This window comes from Ambystoma mexicanum, chromosome 3q, assembly GCF_040938575.1.
Source record: "Ambystoma mexicanum isolate Mex_15411 chromosome 3q, UKY_AmexF1_1, whole genome shotgun sequence".
Taxonomy (NCBI): Eukaryota; Metazoa; Chordata; class Amphibia; order Caudata; family Ambystomatidae; genus Ambystoma; species Ambystoma mexicanum.
This window is the reverse complement of record NC_090926.1, coordinates 675,309,869-675,332,088: the sequence shown is the minus strand read 5'-3', so window position 1 is coordinate 675,332,088 and position 22,220 is coordinate 675,309,869. Positions and strand designations below refer to the sequence as shown.

The 22,220-nt window shown below is 44.2% G+C and overlaps 1 protein-coding gene across 3 annotated transcripts in view; it reads left to right on the top strand.

Moving 5' to 3' along the window:
* LOC138582873 (testis-expressed protein 47-like) overlaps nucleotides 1-22,220 on the top strand; it is a 253,568-nt gene that overhangs the window by 191,455 nt on the left and 39,893 nt on the right. For all 3 annotated transcript variants that reach the window (XM_069654571.1, XM_069654570.1, XM_069654569.1), the window contains one exon: nucleotides 466-667. In XM_069654571.1, coding sequence (XP_069510672.1) covers nucleotides 466-667 — 202 coding nt within the window. The remainder of the gene's footprint in view (nucleotides 1-465; nucleotides 668-22,220) is intronic.

The window sequence follows — 22,220 nt, the reverse complement described above, 5'->3', positions numbered from 1 at the left end:
AGTTCTCTTTCAAATTCGCATCTCAACATTTGTCCTGCTGAATTGCTGCATGGCTACAAGATTTTATATTTTACATTGCATTGCACATGTGTTGGGTGTCCTCAGAGTCTGTGCCAAACCTAAAGTAACCTGGCTTGACAGAGAAACTGCAAGTGGTACGCGTGCCAGAGACGGCCTATCAGAGGCGGACCTCTTAGGAGTCCTGCTAACTTCTGCTAGGCCTGCTCACCTATGGGTTCAAAACTTTTTTTCTGATTGGTTTGTTTGGGGAGGGTATTTTTTAGTTTGTCTCCTTCTTTCACAATGGATTGGCAGATATTGTGCTGGTTTGATGTGCCTTCCCTCTCCGAGCCAAGAAACATGGGCCAGCCGGACCTCATTTCTTTTTCCATCTATATGACTATGTGACCTCACCTGTACATGTTGCAAACTTCGACTGATTACCTTCATATTGGGCTTTTTCAGTGCTTTTCTGTTGGACCACAGGATCCTGGTGATGTCTCATAACATTCCCAACCGGCTCTTCCATCATTGGAGCTACAAGGTTCTCAACGTGCCTGCATCGCACCTTGCATACGCGGATCAAGGCGAGCCGGTGGAAAGCATAGTCAGTGAATGTCTGACAAAGCTGCTGAAGTTCGGGATGCATCTTCTCAAGTACCCCAAGGTGAGGTCAAATAAGTGTCTGCTGGCAGCATTGCCAGATGACAGCATTGCCATATGACAGTATTGCCAGATGACAACATTGCACACCAAGGTCCTTATGCTGGTTACATTTGTTGTAATGTATTTACCAACATGCACAGGCAGCACCAAAGTGCCCCCTCGTGCCCTTTACTGGCGTGCTTTGAGACTGTCATCTGAAGAGAGCCCCATCTGTGTCACAGGATATTTCACATAGAAATCCATGCCTTCTCTGGGTAGACTGAGCGTGAAAACTTTCAAAGTAGTGTTAATTTGTGCCAGTGGAGACAGAAAGAGGGCGAGACAGAGATAGAGAGAGAGAGACAGTGTGTGTGTGGGGGGGGCACATGTGTCTGTCCGTCCACCACATCCACTTAGAGCGATGCAGAGACCATTCTCCCAATTTCATAGAATCCACCAAAAACAGGCAAAGGGTAATCCCTGCTGCTACTTCTTTTTGATGCTCCTAACTATGTTACCTGCTTATGAATATATTATCTGGTGCCAAATAGTGGTGGAAGAGCTGAGAATGAATAGGTAGTGCCTTGCTCGACTATAAGAGCCAAACGTGAGCTGAGCCAGCAAAATACCCTGTACGGCTGCCCTGCCTCCCAATTCCCCACAGCACAAGACAGATACCTTGCATCCGGCTGGCCCACAACACAAAACATTCTACTGGAGTGCTTCCTCCCCACGCCCAGTACAAAATTCATACCTGGTGCCATGTCTCCCACAATCCAACCCACAACACAAAACTGATTCCTGGCATCTTGCCATCCCTTGCCCCTCAGTTTATCTAGCAGGGCCCCCCTTCTGAACCAAGTGTAAACACTGCAACACCTCATCAGCACATGTCTTTCCCTCTTCTGGAGCTTAATTTTTACATGTCAGAGCTGTCAGCACCCACATAGTTGTCAACGACTCTAAATAATCTATTCAAGGAAAAAAATGGTACGTGAAGTGGCAAGGAAAGGGGTAATGGTGACGAGGGAAAGAAAGCATGTGCATGGTGAGCTTCTGCTCTGCTCTGATGTCCCTAACATGCTTCCATTGCCTCTGTAGAGGAGGTCCCAAATAAAACGTGCACTCTAGTTGCCCATTTTGAAGTACCAGGAACGTTCACACCATAATATGTGACATATGATGAGCAAATAAACCAGCAGAGAGCCGCAGTAGGGCTCTGCCCATTGCCTATCAGAAGAGCAACGCCTATTGAAGTACCGATACCCAGAAAACCATGAACAGTAAGGTATCCATTAAGGAAACCCTACCAGCAAGTGAAACGAAATGAAGATTGCCTAAGTGCTATCCCGGAAGAAACCAAAAAAGTTCTTAATGGAAGACGAATGGTGACATCACGAGGACCCAGACAGACTCACAGATAGAAGAAATGACGACCCAAGAATGACACACAGAGACAAAACGCCATGAATAAGGATATCGTGAACCTAAAGTGAAAGGAAGATGATGAAATGCAAAGAAGTTTAAAGCTGTAAGCAAGATGAAGATACTCGACCAGTTTACACCTGTAAATATGCTTGGAACCGCAAGAAAGCTAAGGAAACAGTGCGGCTTGCTATGCTAAGTAGAAGAGTAGTGCGGCAAGTGCCATTATACATAAATCTACCTCAAACTAAGTACTTTTATTATAAGTATATTTTCACTTTGCAAATGAAGCAGAATCAACCCAGTTTACTAAAGGCCAAATGAGCAGAGATTCATATTTAGCAAAACGAGAAGAGATGGCTGAATTGAAACTCGGCAGAAGCAACTCGTGCCAGGGAAGCCAAGGTCATACCAATAATAATAATAATAATAATAATATTATTATAAATAATAATAAATAGACGAGGCAAACAGTACCTACATTTAATTCAAACTAAGAACAGAATATCCTGCCTCTGAAAGGTAGAGATAAGAAGACGTAGGCAGGTGGCGGGCTAAATAAGAATCAAATACACAAATTGAGAGAAACTAGACAAATTCATGGTGTCTGAATCATGTGGCCAGCCGAGAGAGAAGAGACTAGAGTTCACACCGACGCATGGCTCCAGGCCAGAGGAGATATTAGAACTTTTCCAGACAGAAGATGCAGTTTCAAGGCCAACCACAGTGAACCAATTGACACATGGCTACTAAAGTGATGATAGATTGTAACCATAATCGGAGGAAGCCGGGTAACTAAGGGGCATCCCGCACCTGGCCGACCATTTTACATGCTGCTAAGCGAAGAGGAAAAGTATGCATGGAGTTGGTGCCAACCCAATCACAATGGACCAAATAATCTAGGGTCCTATAGTTAGTAGAACCAATGAGACGTTGTACTTTCAGTGACGTCTACAGTAGTCATTTTTGAAGGAAGGGCTTAGACACCCACCTGACAGTGTTTACCCAATCCCCTCATTCCGTTACCATATACAGATATAGTACCTATGGTAAAGTTACCTTTTCCTAACCAATAGAATTGCATGTTAACCTTTGAGTGTTAAATGTCAATTATGATGAGTTTTGAGTATAAATGTTACAACTTGTATTAAGTTCATTAGAGTTGAAGCGAGAAGGACAATCGCATCACTGCTGATATTCATGCTCCTCATTTTTTGTACTTGTCATTAAATGGACTCCCTTTGCCAAACCATTGTGTTGTCCTTATTGATTGGTGTTGGAGTAATAAATCTGCACCCCCATCCATCTCAAGGGTGCAGCTATCTCGTCTTAAAGTACTTCTGAGCAAACCTCACCTCTATGGGCCGGACGGGGGTCTCTGAGTACACCTCCACAGACACTGATGGAATCCGAACCTGGGGACATTCATTTCCTTTTAAAATGTCTTCCTGTTGTATCAAAACTATGATCTAATAATACCAAAAGAGACCTGGGGCAAATTAAAAGTCACAAGGGTTCTGATCTACACGCACAATGGACAATCAAAAACCAAGGAACCAGTGTGTCTCACCTACCTATTCCAAGGACTACTCAGCCCATGTACCAAATAGGTACTGAGTACACAAACATAACTTTAAATGAAAGGTATTAATACATACAATTTTATTGAATAAATTCACATTGTCTCAATGAGTCATTATTTTTTAAAAAATAGTGCGCAATCACATAATCATAAAACATACATAGTGTTTTTCATCAATGTAAGTAGTCATAAAACAATCAATACAACACAAAGTGTAAAATGATCTAATTCCAAATGACACCTTACTGTGGACTATCGCCTTCTGTGGGGGAAATCCTGCCTAAAGTGCAAAGTTACATAAAAAAGTGTGTATCAAAAATACAGTACAAAATAGACGTTGGAACACATAATGAAAGGACCTACTTAAATCTAGCTAACCCTTTATTGTAACAAATAGTGAACAGTAAATAAATCTCCACGAAAGGAAAAAATGTGTAATAATATGTCAATAGTATCTGGTTTGAGGCACTATCATCAATATCAATGCTCAACAACCCAACATGTTTCGTTCTTCGAAGGCTAGTGGCACAATGTCTGAGAACTTCTTCAGGGGGCCAACGTTTCAACAAAACAATACACAATCAGAAATGACTTCTTAACATTCATCTAGGATACACGTGACACAACATTATCCTTGGTTGTGCATGAAATTTCAAAATATCCTGGGCATGGGACTGTTTGGACGTCCTCTAACTGGACTTGTCTCGTAATAATGGAAGGCACTTCAACGTTCCATCGACCGCATTTCGCAACCGGGTCCGTTGGTCCTAACACCCATTTGCTGCAGTCTTTTTTCCTTTTTTTACGTCTCCCTCCACCGTGGGCATGCACTTGTGATCAAATCACATAGTTCCTTCCTCGCATGTCGACTTCCGTACGTGCAGCGGTCACATTACCCTTTTTCTGGTCAAAACAATGATGTAAATTACTAGCAAAAGTGACCTTCTCTGAACGGGTTCTGTAGAGTCTGTAGACAGATATGTCTACAGACTCATCAATTGTTCAAAATCAATGATCCTGTAGGTCGCTGTTCCGATTTGCTTATTGCTTGATGTGCTTTGCAATCTGAAGTAAACTGCACTGACAATGGGTGCATGTGGCTGTCTGACATACCACAGAGAAGATGTTGGGGGGAGCTGAGAGTTGGCGTGTTGCTGCATACTGGGACCTTGTGTGACCTCTCTCCACCTGTCGCCTCACTCTGGCGTGGTGCGGTTCGTTGCAGTGCATTGAAGTGTAAATATCCAGGGCCTTGAAACATGGTTCTGGGACACTAAGCGTTGTTCCTTGTGTCAGGAACTGTCCTTCTATGACCAAATTGATGTTTCACTGATTTCAGGCAACTGTCTCATGTGTCAAGGTGCTGAAATCCAGGGCAAGTGGTGGGGTGTCCAAATGTCATTAGCCTGTAATTTCCAGAGATCCTAACAGGTAACTATGGAAAATGTGATGCAGTTTGGTGAAACAGTTTGGAATGATATAAGGAACAACGTTTTGCCAAGCCCTCAAAAAATGTTGGCTTTTGCTGGAATCCAGTATTCAAATGTCATGTAGCCAGTAATGTCCGCAGAGTCCTAACAGGTAACTATATACAATGTGATGCAGATTGGTGAAACAGTGTGGAACCTTATAAGGAACAATGGTTCGCCACAAACCAGCCACCCACACAGTTTCACTTTTAATAAAGATAGATAGATAGATAGATAGATAGATAGATAGATAGATAGATAGATAGAAAGATAGATTAGGACCGCAACGTCCAATGACAGAGAGAAGCACAGGGGAGGATAATAAAAAAAAACTGGAAAGGCACGCAGGAATCCTGGAATAGAGATTACATAGGATTTTAACAAAAATATAGATAAGGAAAAATGTGCTGGAAAATATTTTAAAACACCTGTTGTTAACAGAGAACGATTGCTCTGCGTGTTTCTCATATCAGATTAGACCATCCTTCATCTGCAGCTTTTTGTTTATTTGTTTATTATTTGTATTGCGCACCTAACCCTGAGGTAACTGGCCGCTTGAAAACGTAGCATGTTACTGACAGAAAAACATAAGTACATACATATTTGCATAAAGGATAAGCACAGTAGTGGGGGAAGTGTCGACCTAGGTTACAATGTGCATATTGGTCAGACCTTCATGGTAAGTACAAAAAATACACAATAACAGTGAGATGGTCGACTTCAGGATTTCTATGACAAAGGATCATTTGGGATCAGAAATTGGTGGGTTTATCAGTAAGTCAAAGTTTGACGCTGGTTTTGAAGGCATTGAAGGATGGTTCTAGTCTGATGGAGGGGGTAGCGAGTTCCAGAGGTTGGCCACTTGAACAGGGAAGCTTGCTCCTCCTGCGGTTTTGAGGTTGAATCTGGGGACTCCGAGGCTGTGGGATGATCTGGTAGGACCGGTGGCGTGATGTAGGGAACTTGTCTGAGAGGTATTTGGGAGCGGTTTGTGAGATACATTTGTGGGTGATTGCCAAGGTACAGAGTGAGATTCTGTCACACACTGGGAGCCAGTTAGAATTTTATCTGTGGCTGGAGATATGGTTGGATCTTGGGATGTTTAGGGCAGATCTTAAAGAGTTATTATGTAAGACCTGGAGTCTATTGAGATTCATTTCAGAGGTTCCTGAGAAGAGTGTGTTGCAATGATTTATTTTAGATAGAGCTAGGGCTCTGGCTAATGTCAAGCAGCTGGTAAGGGATAGGTAGGACTTACAGGCATTGATTAGCTTGTTAGTGTAAGCAGTTGAGGAGGCGATGGCACTCTATTGTCTTTTTAGAGATAAGGTGGAGTCGAGGTAGACGCTGAGCATCTTTATTTCTTTTGCAACTTTGATTGTATTAACATCAATGATGAAGGATGAGTATTGTGGGTCAGGTTTGTTCAGGCGAGCTTGGGCGCTTACGATCAGGAGCTCAGTCTTTTCATCAATAAGGCATAGGCTTTGTGTTGCCTTCCATGCCTGGAATTCCAGATAGATGCTGTTAATTAGTTTGGTGTTGTTGGCGTAGTGTCCTGACAGAGTGATGAGGACCTGGGTGTCATCTGCGTAGTTTGTGTAGATGACACCCATGTCATCAAGGCAGTCAAATAAGAGCTTTGTAAAGATGTTATATAGAGTTGGGGATGTACAGTATCCCTGGGCAACCCCACAGAGGATGGGGATAGGATCTACATAGGCAGAGGGAAAGAAGACTCTAGTGGTGCGGTTGGAGAGGAAATAGTTGATCCAGGAGGAAGTGTTCGTGGAAAAGGTTGCAGCAGAGTTTAAGTGCTCTACCATGGGGTTTGTCTTTAATCATAAAACATTTGAAAGCCCAATCATTGTTTGAATGCGAAAGGCATGTTTTACTAATAAACTTGTATCTTCCACAACCAGAAAAAGCCCTGCACAAGTGAGAAGGTTGTAGGCAAAACCGGAAACACCAGTGTGCTACAGAGCTCTGTGGATCATTTATATCATCAAATTGGCAGAAACACTTTAAAATGTACACACAAAATGGTGTTCACAAAGCTGAACGATAAAGTTCTTTAGGCAGAAAAGATGGGTACAACTACGGGCACTCTCAAATGATAGTGAATTTTAAACTGTGGCCCCCGTGTGAGCAGTGCCACGGGCTGCCTGCAAGTTCTTGAGGCCTGCTTTTGGGGATGGCTGTAGTGGTGTGGGAGGATCGATCCATCTTATGCTGAGGCTGCACTCTTCGGGGAGATATTTGCGTAAATCATCCTTTTCTACCTTTCTCTATCTGGGGCACAGTTACCATCTGTGGTTGAGGACAGAAGAGTGATCTTGGGTGCAACAGGGGTGTGGAGTCATGTTACATTTACAGGTGGTCTTTAGGCATTAAGATCCTTATGATGAGCTGAGTGCCACTTTGTTTGTTTATTTATTTATTTGGGGTTTTTGTGCAATGCTACTTGTCACCTTTCAGTCACTTGCTAGAGCTTGTAAGCTTTTTTATGTCATTAGGATATTATTATTTTTATTATTATTATGGCATTTATTGAGCACAGACGATAAGCAACAGAGCACTTTACAGAGGTATACAACAGTACAGATGCATAACGGAGGTAACAACAGAACAAATGTACAGCGGGTGTAGGATACAGTGGGTCTCGGAGGAAGGGTACAGCTGTACATGGTGGGGGGACGAGACAGGCCGATGACGTCTAGCAAGTCAGGTGGTGCGAAGGGGCGACATGATGGCCTAGGTGTTGAGACCGAAAAACTCCTTGAAGAGGTGAGTGTTGAGTTATTTTCTGAATTGTAGGAGAGTGGGGGCAAGTCTGATTCTGATAAGGAGGAAGTTCCATAGTCTTGGGGCATAGAGAAGGTGTGTTTTCTCATCCTTTCCTTTTAGCGATGGCGGATTTCAAGTCTGCGCGTGTCCTTGCTTCTGGTGGCACGCTGTCCGCCGGAGATGCTGAGTTTCTCGGCAAGGTAGCTCAGTGACTTGAGGGTGACTACCTTATAGATGATGCAGCAAGATTTGAAAGTGATTTGTGCGTGCTGTGGGAGTCGGTGAAGGTTGATAAGGGCTGGGGTGATGTGGTCGTATCTGCGTAGACCCTTGATGAGGCATGCAGCCACAAGTAAGACACATCTCAGGGGCACATCGGAGGATGACAGGAGGCCATTGAGTAGGGCATTGCCCCATCCAGGTGGGATAGAACCAGTGCTTGAACAGTGGATCTAAAGTTTTCTAGAGGGAGGAAGGGCTTGACTTTCCACAGGAGGGAGAGCTGATACCAAGCTGCCTGAATTTTCCTAGCTATATGTGTCTTGAAGGAGAGGTTTTTGTCTATATGGAACCCGAGGGACTTGGCACAGGAGGTGAGCTTGGGTGTGAAGCCCTCAGAGTTCATGGTTGATAGCCATGTCTGTATCTCTGGGTGTTTTTTGATGTTGGCGAGGAGTAGAAATTCGGTCTTGGAGGGGTTGAGCTTCAAGTATGCACTGGACATCCAAGACTGGATCAGCGAGAGGCATGTTCTGAGCCTATGGATGTCCTTGATGGAGTGGATCTGGAGGTATGGCTGTGTGTTGTCAGCATATTTGTGGATGTTGTGCATGGCTATGAGGGCTCCCAGTGGCTCCATGTATAGATTAAAAATCGCTGGGGAGAGGCTGGAACCCTGCAGGACTCCACAGGTGACGGGCAGCATTGGCAATCTAGAGGAGTCCATCTGAACAAATTGCTGGCAGTTGGCGAGTGTGGACTTGATCCAGCGTAGGACAAGGTTGCTCATCCCCATGCACCGCTCTAGGGTGTCCATGGGCACCTGGTGACCTACTGCATCAAAAGCAGCTGAGAGGTTGAGTAGAATGAAGAGGCAGGGGTGGCCATCATCAAGGATGTTGTGGGCATTGTCGACCACCTGCCCAGCTCTGTGCTGCATCCGGGTCTGAACCCAGATTGGTAGGTTTGGAGGAGATTGTTGGTGTCAATGTGTTGCTGCAGTTGCATGGCTACTGCTTTCTCAATGATAATACCTAGGAAGGGAAAATGGGTGATGGCCCGATAGTTACCTAGGTTGTCGGGATACAGAGTGGGTTTCTTTAGTAGAGAGATCTACGGGGTCAGAAATGTGAGGCGGACAACTTTGTAAAGGTTTTTCTTAAGATGCCATTTAATTCACTTAAAAGGGTTTGATAAATGCCTCACTATTCCTACCCCGAAGAGGATTTCCCTGCCTATCAAAATACACTAAAGGAGCTCATGAGCAACGCATTTGTCTTGGAAAGATAACACAACACAGTTTGGAATACTGATCCTGCACTTAGAAACCACTTGCTAGTTAGTATTAAGCACGTTACAAAAGAACAGTTATAATTATAATACTCTAACAAAAGGAATCTGTCCCTCACACTTATAGATACAACAAGCATATGAAGGGAATATATGGCAATTCAAATATAACAAAAGTCAGTTATGTGCAACATAAACTTAATAACTGTTTCTCCTTGTAACCTGGGTAATGTTCCCTTCCCCAAATTCAAAGCAGGAATTTGTATTAATAGTTCAAAATGGAGAAAAACCCTTTCTACAACAAAGGTCTGATGATAAGGTTCTTCTTAGTCCAAAAGTCTCTTTCTTGGACTTTCCAACAGTTCACAAGAAATAACGATCCTTTGTTTGCACTTGTAGCAAAGTGTTCAACACAACTTCTTCTTGGGAAATGAACACACTTCCACAGTTCATCTTTAGCAACAGCAATGTTTTGTCAGGATGATTTCGCAAAATAATGTAGTGGTCTTGCCACTTCTCTTCTTTAAAGTCTTTAACCACAACACTATACTTCCCCAACCATTACCTGGTCCAATAACCTACCAGGTCTACCACTACAAAGTCCCTTCCCCTGGTATACTCGCCTGCCAGGACTAAAAGCTTCTAATACTACTACAAGAACCTCTGGGGTAAAGTTCACTTCAAACAATTTAGCAAATTAGTTTGACTTTCATCAACATCAGCAATTGATACTTCTTCTGAAAAGACATGAGACACATTTACACTGTTTATGCCACATGCAAGGTAGATTATGTTCCTCTCCTCCTGAATGCTTTCTGTCAGGAGGGTAGCTTTTCTTTCACTCTTGTTTCTCAGTCTTACATCAACAAACTGTTGATAATGACTTTTATGGCTTTTATCACACTTGCTCTTCTTTGACTTAGACACTGCTTGTTTGGATGTTTATCAACTATTTCCTCTTCTTCGCTTTGGCCAAGGGAATTACAATTGGCTTGCTTCTTAATTGCCCTCTCTTGACTTTGACAGTGGTTATTTTTGGTACCTTCCTTTAATATTGCCCTCTTTAGTTTTTGGCAATTACTTCAATCTTTGAAAATACAGTTATAAGCTACTTGTTTGTTCCAAAGGTTCTTACACTGCCACTTTAGCCACTTTGTATCAAATTGATATACAAAGCTATTCTTTGTCTGCCACTTTAGTTTCTTTACATTATTTCAGTATTCAATAGTCTCATTAGTTGCCAGCAGGCAATTACGCAGCACAATATACTACTGAACTCACCGGGTGTTACATACGTGTCCGCTTGATCTGTTGCCACTGCCACTTCTGATTTCTCCACGTCCCACTGAATGGCAAGCTGCTGCTTCCAACTTCCTGCGGCCCGTGCTGATTGGGACAGGAGCGGCTCCAGCTTCCCTTCAACTTCTGCTGCTACTGCACTGTGGAGTCTCAACCAGAACTCCACCTTCTGCTTCTCCTTATAGCCTGCACCTGAGGGGGACATTAATATTCAACAGACCCTTTCAGGTGTGGGTCTTTAGAATCATTAGATTGCATCTTGCAGTCTAATGCCTCCAAATCATTTTTCCTTGTACCAGTACTTTGGGCATTGTGGGACATGAAGTCCACAATGTTCAAATTAACTTTTTCTTCTACAATCTAAACTTTACAACAGACCATTAAAATTGTAAGGTAATGAGGAAAGTTATTAAGTTATCATTCCTCCTGGCCTGATCACCCACCCCCCTGTGATCCTTCCGCAGAACACCACCCCCAGGGTCAGGATCAGGAAGCGTCTGCCATTCCCTGGCCACAAGGGAAGGGGCCCAGGCCAGGTTTTCTGGGGGAATCATCTCTGATTCATCACACAGAGGATTTCACCTGTTTTAGGGTCGATGGAAAGGTACCTTGAGTTAAGGAGCTGTTGATGCTCTCTGGGTAAGGAAGGAGAGCTTCTGCGGGGAGGGTCTTGAGGAATGATGCTGGGAGGATGTTATCTGTATACTATCTGGCTGTGAGGGCACCAGAGTTTCTTCCAGGTCCTCTGTAATGAGTGTCTAGAATGTTGTCCAGGGTGTGGAGATTTTGCCAGGAGGGACATGAGGTGGGTCTGTGGATGCAGAGCTGGTGTCTGTGATAAAAGCTTGGGTATTGTATTAATAGGTAGCTCCCCCATTATATTAACAAAAAGAAACATAGTAACTTGATAAATAACTAACATGCAACTGGAATTATATCCCAGGGATTTAAGCACAGAGTAATCCCACAACTTCTAAAGAAGAAATGCTTAGAATCCCGAGTCTGCCAATTTTAGGATAATTTCTCACCTCCTGTTTTTTTTAGCAAATTGTTACAAACTAACAAGGTACCCAGAAGCTACAAGACTATGTGGAAGAGAAACTAATATTGGAACCATAACAGGTTGGGTTTCTTCCAGGCATGGGCACAGAAACAGTGGTATCCGCAATGCTAGGTGACATACGAAGGATAATGCATTGTGGAGGTGCTGGAAAGCTGATTTTATTGGACTTGTCCTCAACCTTCAACATGTGAAATGACCATCCTTCCTAGATGTCTACCCCATTTTGCATTACCAAAACAGTTACATCTGCAATAATTTTCCAAAGGACGCAGTGAAACCAAAACATTTGCAGTTATATGTGTAATTGCTTCAGCCTTCTTATGGGCCAAGTCGTATTCTTGCCTTAAAGCAAAGGCTTTGGGCCTCACTACATTTTTGCCAGTATCCCACCGGTAATTCCAACAGAATACCGGCAAAATTGCCCTTCCATTACCGGCATCTGATATCCCTGTATTAGTTGGATAATCAAGGTGCCGGCAACGACGGGCCATCCGCATTCCATGGAGTCCCACGGGACTCTATGGAGGTAAAGGCAGTCATTTTTTGCTAGTGGGGACAAGATTTACAGGCAGCTGAGGACTGGTGGTAAATCTGTGCCCCATACCGGCAAACTTGTGATTTGCTGGTGCGGTAAATGTCCTGGTGCTAGAATTACCAGCAATTTTACTGGCACTTCTACTGCAGCAGCAAAACTAATGAAGCTGTTGGTTTACTCCCGAGCAAGGGCTTCTGCCTTAAATAATCTCAAATATGTGTCTCATCCTAATTTTTAGGTGGTCAGGGCCTCCATTTGTTCTCAGGCCACAGTTTCATCTCACTCTCAGACTAGGGCTTCTGCCGTTTTCTTGGGCTTGGGTTTCAACTTTTCCTTAGTACAGGGCTTTACCCTTCCCTCTTGGCAGGACCTACATCTTCTCTCAGCCCCGAGCTTTGCCCTTTTGTGTGGCCAGGGCTTTGGCCTTTTATCTGTCTAGGGCATCCACTTTATTATTGCTAGCCTTCTCTGAGACCAGGGCCTGTATTTGATCTCTTGTTTTTCTCTCAGCCTTTCTATGGGCCAGGATTGGGCAATCATGGGTTTCACAGCCCAACTCACCATGAGCATGGCATCAACAGTGTGCTGGCTTTTAGGCACTATCAGAGGGCTCTCACTGGGCTCCACTACTGGGCTGGATTTTGCAGTTCTTGTCACCTTACTCTGCAGGCTACAACATGGGTATGAGTCAGTTGGGTGACTCAATATGCCACAGAGATGCTATCCCAGCAAGGGTTCATTAGCTTAACAAATGGAATCTTTTTTGACCTCTGCCCGGACGGAACTGGTGTTGAAATCACACTAGGTAATATTCCTCTTTTGTCGTTCCTATTGCTTCAGAATCTGAGGGCCTCCTCTGAATGGGTTTCCTCCCATAGGGAAGTAGCTTCTTGTTCCCATGTCTTTAGCCTTTCTTCCTCTTCTTCATGTGCCATGTGTTTCTCGATTACTTTAAGTACCTTATGCAAGAAGGAAGACATCCCTTTTCTCCCTCTTTCTCCTCCATCTCTCAGCAGAGATCTGATGTTTCTATGGCTGGACTTTTCCCGTGCCTATCCTGCTGGATGGTGGTGGCTAGTGGACAACTGCTGTTCAGCTCAGTTTCTTGAACATCTCAGAGTCCCATGTAAGGTCCTCCCATTGGCCATTCTAGAATTCCACCCATGTGTAGATTCCACTTATGTCTTTGCTATACCCTGAATGGTTTGGTGTGCCAATGTTTCCCAGTTGAAGGGCAACTGCTTCTGAAAGGTCAACCTCTTGGCTAAAAAACCCACACAAATCAGAAAAAGGAAAAAATCCTAATTTTGAGGACTCTCCTCTGGATGCATCAATGTGGTTTCCCCAACCCACACCTGAATCCAGACTTTCCCCTTCAGGTAGTGTGATTATCTGTGTGTGTGCCTTATCCTGGTCTATCTATCATAGAGCGGCTACCTAGACTAGCCATGCCTGATCCAACTTCTGCCACCAAATGTGACAAGTCTGTATTAAAATACAAAAAGAATGTACACAAAATCTTCTCTCTTCAAGGAAGTCTTTTCTCCCAGGGGTTGATAGCAGAGTGATTGTCTTGTCCTCTGACCTTCTTGTTGTGTTGTAGACTTCCGTTTGCTGCACACTTAGAGTTTTCAGCAAACAAGAGTTTCCAGGGTCTTCCTCACCTCTGTCTTTTTTTCGCCTTCGTATTGGGTGTCTCTCCTGGCAGAGGAGCCAGAGCGTTCTGCCTGGCTGATGCAAGTTGGGGCTTGTGGAAAGTTCGGATGTACTCTGGTGGGGTTTGGTGGAGAAGGGTGGCCTACGATCTTCCACCCACTTTTCTCTCCAATGAGCATTCTGTGTCATTTTCCATGCTGACTAATCCTATGCTGTCCCACCTGCTACACATCATTTGCCGTCTTGTTCCTCCTCCTGCCTCTATACTGTGCCCTGGACTAACGTGGTCCTCTGGAACCTCCCTAGTTCCTCTACCTAAGTGGTTGGACTCCTGTGCTTTCTCCTGCTTGGGATGATCTGGCTCTAGTCCTTATTATCACCTGAGTCTCTTCTTATTCCTCCTGAAGGTAACTCTTCTTTCCTCCTTTCAACAACATTGTTTCCTCTTATAGTATCTTACTTTTGCAAGATCTCCGCTCCCAAGCTCTCACCTCTCAAGGTCTCCCAGACGAGGCCCTTTCAGGGTCTAAGGCTTTCCCCTGCCAGCTCCTCTAGTGATTGACAAAAACTGGTTGCAACTGTGCTGTGTGGGCTGAGCTCCTCTCTGATTGGGCCATATCTCTGGGGTCATGTGGTTTGCTAGGGGGGCTGGCTGCTTCTTTAGATCCCAGAAGGTGCATGAACAGGTCTGGAGTCTCCCTCCCCCTGCTGTCCTTACCTGATTTAGTAAGAGTTCCACAGCTCTCCCAGTAAGTGAATGTGGAGTTAGGAAGTTCTCTGTATGCATGGGCAGTGCCCTTTTACATTTAAACTTCCTTCGTCGCAGGGAACTTGCACGTTTGTGATCCCTTGCTCACGCATTCTATGCAAATAACTTCCTCATTGTTCAAGTGCTACTTTGAAAATAGGGCTTCTGTGGGCCTCCTGAGCATGATCACAAGGTAATTGGTTCCTCTTGCATCTATGCCATAGGAAAACCTGTATTCCCTTGCCTACCGGATGACTTTGAAATCCTGTAACATTGTTCCTGTAAAGGGAGAGTCTTGTTCTCTATGTTATAAGTTTGGATCTGGCTAGGGTTTGAATGGTTCTCTAATTGTTCTTGCCTCCTGGGAAGGAGTCTCTATAAGTAAGGGTTATTGGAAAAGCCTCTCCCTTTGTCTGCCACTGGTAGGGCTAGTATGTAATGGTGGTCAGTCAGCCCCTATATGGTCATACATATTAGCATAAGCAGTGGGGGAATGCATGCCCCTGTAACAACCACCTTGATGTTCCTGCCTTTTTGCAGTGGTGTACAGAGGAGGTACCAAGTATGGCCCACACTCCAACTGTCCATTTTGAAGTACCAGGAACGTCCATGCCGAAATATGTGACGTATGATGAGCAATTAAACCAACAGAGAGCCGCAGTGGGGCTCTGTCTATTACCCATCAGAAGAGCAGCACCTATTGAAGCACCAATACCAAGGAAACCAGTAAGGTATCCATTGAGAAAGCCATACCAACCAATAAAACGAAATGAAGATCGTCTAAATACAGTCCCTGAAGAAACCAAAAAGGTCTTAATGGAAGACGAATGGTGACGTCACAAGAACCTGGACTGACTCACATATAGAAGACATAGTGATCTGAGAATGATAAAAAGAGACGAAACGCATGAATAAAGGACACCATGAACCCAAAGTGAAAGGGCGATATCAAATGTAAGAAGCTTACGCTATGAGCACGATGAAGATATTCGATCATTTTACACATGTAAATATGCTTGAAACCGCAAGAAAGCTTAGAAAATCGTGCGGCTTGCTATGCTTAGTAGAAAGCACCACCTATACATTTCTACCTCAAAAGAAGCACTTTATATAAGTATATTTCCACTTTGCACAAGAAGCAGAATCAACCAAAAGGTTACTAAAAGGCCACACGAGAGGAGTTTCATATTTAGCAAAATCAAGAATAAAGTGGCAGAAACGAAACTCAGCAGAGGCAACCCGTGCCGGGACAACCAAGGTCGTGTCAATGGAATAGACGAGCAGTAGCTCAAGATAACAAGCCGAAGGCTGGTGGTGGGTGAAACGAAAATCAAATATACAAGCTGTTAAAGAAGAGGCAAATTCACGGTGTCTGAATCACATGACCAGCTGAGCGAGCTGAAGTAAGACCATCACACCTACGCATGGCAACAGGCCAGGAGAAGATATCCAAACTTTTCTAGAAAGGAGGTGCAGTCTCGAGGCCAACCACAGTGAAATAATTGACACATGGCCTCTAAAGTGATGTTTCATTGTAACAATAATTGGAGGAAGGCCGGGGGAACTAAGGGGCACCCTGCACCTGGCCGACCACTCTGCGTGCTGATCAGCAAAGTGGAAAAGTACGAGTGGGGTTAGTGCCAGCCCAATCATAATGGACCAAGTAATCTAGGGTCCTATAGTTAGTAGAAACAATGGGACGTCATACTTTTAGTGACGTCTACAGTAGCCAGTTTGAAGGTAGTGCTTGGATGCCCCACCTGACGGTGTTTACCCAATCCCCTTACTCCGTTACCATATACAGATATAGTGCCTATAGTAAAGTTACCTTTCCCAAACCAATAGAATTGTATGCGTTAAACGTCAGTGATGACAAGTTTTTAGTATAAATGTGTTTTTTATGAAGTTTGTTGGAGTTGTGAAGCGAGAAAGAAGATCACACATCCGCTGATATTCATGAGACTCGCTGCTTTTTGTACTTGTCATTAAACGGCTCCCTTTATCAAACCGTCGAGTTGTCATTATTGATTAATCTGCACCCCCATCCATCTCAGGGATGCTGCTATCTTGTCTTAAAGTGCTTCTGAGCAAACCCTGACTGTATGGGCCGATTGGGGCTCTCGGAGCACAGGTGGTAGGAGGGTAGAGCCTTCTTGTGACTGTCCCCAGGTAACCATTGGTGACTGTAGGGTTGGACAGGATGCATAATACTCTTGCGGCTAGCCCATGTCCAAGTACAGTAGGCTTTATAACAACATGTAACTACTAACTAAACTGCTACGCAATGAAGCTATACAGTCCTATACAAATGATGATGACACACAAATTCTGCTCCATCTAAATAAGGATAACAACAAAATTTGCAAAATATATGGCTGATGTGTGCACTGGGGGAAGCTAACAGGTCAAAGTTCAATGCCTCAAAGACCGAAGTTCTGCTATGTACCTTATCTGTGATGGTCTAATTATCGTCTGGCCGATAAATCTGGTCATCCAACCTATACCAGCCGCTTAAGTGTATAATCTAGGTGTATGGATGGACAAAAGACTATTCTTACAATCTCAAATTGACAGTGTCTCCCACATTTGTTTTTTTACACATTTGTACCTTCTGGAAATGTCTACGTTTCTTTACCTTTTCTAATCAAACATCCATAATGACGGCTTTCATTTCGCCACATATGGATTAGTGTAACTCGGTTTACCTGGTCACCCCCCCCAAAAAAAAATGTAACAATTGCAACAAATTCAAAATACTGCGCAAGAAACCTCCTGACATTTCCATGCAGGACATATATAACCAACCTCTAAGATTCACTGACTATCAGTGACTGAGAAAAATGGTGGGTGAAACTATTTATCAATGTTTATCACCACTGTGTGTCTGATACACATTAAATGCTATCAATATCTTCCCTACAGTTCCATCACTAAACTAACAAGAGTTTGCTGTTGAAATATAGTATTTTATACTCCTAAATAGAAACACATCAAGAATGCTCTTCCTCTTCATTTAGCATTCATGTATTGTTTAGCATTTATTATCTTGTAGATATAGCATATGATCAATAGAGTAGAATAGTTCAACAATATACCGTTTTTAATATTAGTAATAATAAAGTAGCTTAGCAGATACCCAGTATCCTACTCTGATATTCACATAAAAAAATGTTAAAAAGAAATACTACCAATCGCCAATGTGTATATGGCCCTTGTGGCCGAGTAAAAGTTAAATCTCACTCATATTCATGATGCTATGGATTGGCCTTCCAGGGGACAGGTGAAGCTATACTGACCCACCTGTCTAAGGGTCAAACGGTGTTTGCCCTTGGACATTCACAACCAGAGGGGCAGCTTCTTATAAAGTGAGAGTTTCCGATCTTTAGTGATAATCCTGGGGTTCATGGATGCCTCCGCTAGGGAGGGAATAGACTGCACTAGACAAGAGAGGGAGAGACAGCTCTTAGTGAGCCCCTTTATTCTTGTAAACATAAAACCTTTCATCTGTCTTCGAGTTGGTGTTTTCCTGAGGCCATCTGTGACATGTCTGACCATCATTGGGGTCAGATTGAGGTACACACAGTGCCATAGTACATACATAGTTCTATAGCTGTCTACTGGTTTTTTGTCTTGTTTTTCTGTCTGGCCACTATGATCCTGTAACCCTATACTTATTTTTAGGCCCTTGTTAACCACTTGTTAATCTATGTATAGTATTCTTCGTCAAAACGTTCTAATATCAAACACATACAACGAAAAACATAAAAAACGTGTTATAGGCCTACTTCAATCCACACCTTTCTCATCCAGTATCTTGATGACGCTACATCTATTTGGTGCCAAGAACTCATTGATCTCCCAGTGTGCAAAGAGCACTCATTCCTCCCCCTGGTAGCTGAATGCACAAACTCGTAGTGTGTTATTGTACAGTAGTTGTTCCAAAGCGCGTCTTTGCTAATAGCATGGAGCAGATTCTCAAAAACAGGCGCTTCTCAATAAGATGTGTAATGGCCACGATGGACCTGCGCCATTGCACGTGTTATTGAAGACGGACATATCCGCTATGAAGACATGAAGACATGCCCAGTGCAAAAGGGTGCACACCTTTGGGTCGCTTAAGAGGTGCAGATAAATGCCCATTTTAATGGCACATCTGATGAGATGGCAATGTTTTTGTGCATATGTTAGATGCCCACGTTTTCATGTGCAAATGCTGACATGGCCATCACTTTGCACCAAAACCATTTGCATTCCAAATGCCCCAAAAAGTGTGCATCTACCCTGAGAAACATGAGCAGAGTATTCCGGACAGTCTGTTTAATGTTCATGCTCTCTCTTTTTTGTCTTATGCGGATGACACATCTCAGAATGAGACTGTGCACATGTGTTAACTTCAGCTTTGTGGTGAGTTTACCTTGTAAAGTGGATCCCTTCCCATGGGGGTAAGTGTATACCATGTAAATGTCTGGCCTCTTAGTTGTGCCATGGCAGTCAGGAATTTTGTAGATCTATGTCTATGATGTCTACGATTGTGTTGATGTAGAATAGGAGTTGGCATTTAATTAATATGCCTGGCAGAGGATCATGTTGAAGACCTTGCGTAGGGACGGTGACTGTGAGGGTTTGATATCACAACCATGACACCACTGGTGATCTGGGAGGAGCCTTTTGAAAAGAAAGACAGGGCTGACAGTCCATTGACTAGGGGTGGCATGGCAAGGGCATGCACTATGGTTGTGGGAAGGGTTCCCTCTCACTGACTCGCCATCTCCAGCATGATTTGATAAGGGGTGGGAAGCTCTTGGCCAGCCAGTTGAAATACTGTGATCCTCCCATGTATCATGTTCCTACTCATTAGTCGGTGCCGCAGCGTGGTGCCTACTGGATTGGCCATTTTGGGAATGTGTACCTGTCCCTCGGTGCTGATGGTTGTGACTGGGCTGCACTGTGTGCTTCTTTGCTTGGAGAAATCAGTAGCACTGGCTTCTGGCCCACTTGCTCCACAATGTGAAAGGAGCAAATGTTGAAGGGCATTTTCTAGAGCAAATCCAGTGGTCCGGTCCTGGGAACCTTTTCTCAGTTGCATCGTCGCTGCCCCTTGGCGCATGCCTAATGTGGTGTATTTGCATGCATTCCACCCAATGTGCTCATCTTTTGCACTCCTTTTCTAAAGTGGCGCATCTCTGGGATGCGCACTTATGTGAATGAGGCGCATCTATTTCCGGCTCATTTGTGGAGCATTTGTGGCACATCTCAGATTCGTCCCCTTTTTTCTTTTTGAAAACCTGGGCCTATATGTATAAATCACAGTCGCTATTTTACACTGAAAAAAAGACTTCGCCCATGTAATGTATTTATCTGTTGAAAGGGGAATATGAATGGGCGGGTGAGCCTGCGGGACCTGCAGGAAAAAAAGCAGCCCTGATGGCCGAGGACTGTGCTATGTGGCACACAAGTTGGGAATGTGTGTGTATATATATTCTCTCTCTCTCTCACTCTCTCACTCTCTCACTCTCTCACTCTCTCTCACACTCACTCTCCCCCGTGCGTGAGTCTCTAGGTTGATGGAGCATGTGACTGCTGTTTATGTAGTAGTGTGGGGCCTGCAGAATGTTGTTTCATTGTAAATTGTATGATTGACCGACACACACGACACAGGATCGGGGAATGCCAACCAGCTAACCTAGGCTGCAGAAATGCCTCACTTCATTTTTTCACCCTACAAAGTGTAGTTGCTGGGATTTCATTTGCAAGTAAACTATCCACCGGTGTACTGAGTTCTTACTTTTGCCATTGCCGCGGCAGGACTGTGGACCTCCCCGAGGTGTTGCCTGGAAATGAATAGCATTCAAGGCTAGGAATGCAAGTGCATGGCATGGCCAAAACACATCCCTGGCCGTTCTCAAAGAAGGGGACCATTGTGTACAAAATGACTGAAATGCCCTGATGCCGGCACAGTAAAGTACCACATTTCCCTAGTCCTAGACCAGGCAGGGCAATCTTAAGAGTTGTTGGTGCCTGTTGGCCACGGCACAAAACAAACAATAACATTAAGAGATCCAGGGACCTCTAATAACCACCTAATCTCCATTCCATCCCAATCACAACACACAACTTGGTAGACCCTGTGGCAGCAATTACAATATGCTTGGTTTCTCCCTTGAAATCCCCTTATCCCCTTCGTGCACAGATGCGTTTTCGGGTGTTTGCATCGCAGGAAAGGTATATGGGCTGTGGTATCGAAAGATGCACCTGCCCCAGCATTGGTAGAGAGCTCAGATTAGCAGATACAGGAGACGAACTGGAAGCAAAAAATAAGGTACGCATGCCATAGTGTAGAGGATATGGTTCATATGTTAGAAGAACGATGCATATACATGACCATAGAGATTAAAAAAGGCCCATGCTTTGTAAGTGGGACAAGAAACAATGGATTTTGGGCCTCGTTATGAGTTTGGCAGAAATAATGCCTAAATCAAATACCATTACCAGCACTCGCAGTCACAGTAAATCCCCTAGAGTGGTGGTGTTAATCCCAGTGCATACGCCTCTATTAGGGATTACCACCCTCAGTAAATCCCCAAGGTTATGATTGGTGGTATTAATCCCAGTCCATGCTGTTCTATTAGGGATTACCACCCTCAGTAAATCCCCAAGGTTATGATTGGTGGTATTAATCCCAGTCCATGCTGTTCTATTAGGGATTACCACCCTCAGTAAATCCCCAAGGTTATGATTGGTGGTATTAATCCCAGTCCATGCTGTTCTATTAGGGATTACCACCCACAGTAAATCTAAATTTTTTGGCAATAACGTGGAGTTAAAACCTCCAGGAAAACGTTGCAGTTTTTTCCCCCACTTTTCCCACTACAGTCGGAACTTGGCAGTGTGGTGAACGTGGCAGTAATTTCGTTCCTGCCACCTTTTTCTTGGCTGCCAACTCTTAAAGAGACTCTTTGTGGTGACAATGTGCTGAGTGGAAGTACAAGAAAGTGAGCTGGGGGGCCCTTGGAGGAGCTGGGGGGGCCCTTGGAGGAGCTGGGGGGCCCTTGAAGGAGCTGGGCAAATCGGCATGCGTCTGGTGAGAGATGGGAAGGAGGCAAAGTGAAGGGGCATGGACACGAGATATGGGCTCGGAAGGAGAGAAGCCTCCTGTGAGAGCCCGGGGGTAGTGCGAGATGTGCGGAGGCTCTGCAGAGCGTGGCGGAAACTGCCGAGAGAAACAGGGGAACTTCACAGGGGGAGAGAAATGGAAATGCATGAGAGTAAGAGACGTCAAGAAATCAGAGAGTTGGGCTGGATAAGAAGGAAGGAGAGAGTTGAAGAGTGTAAGCAGAATTATGCTGTGGGAGGCAAGATGTGCAAGGGTCAAGCAATGGAAGCGATCAAGTGGATGAGGAATGGGAGAGAAGAGGTGGTGACGCTGTCCAGTGGTTGGGACTAAAGACATCAGAAGGTTGGCGGCCAATAGTGTGATATTTGTTAAGCACTATGTTGTCTTT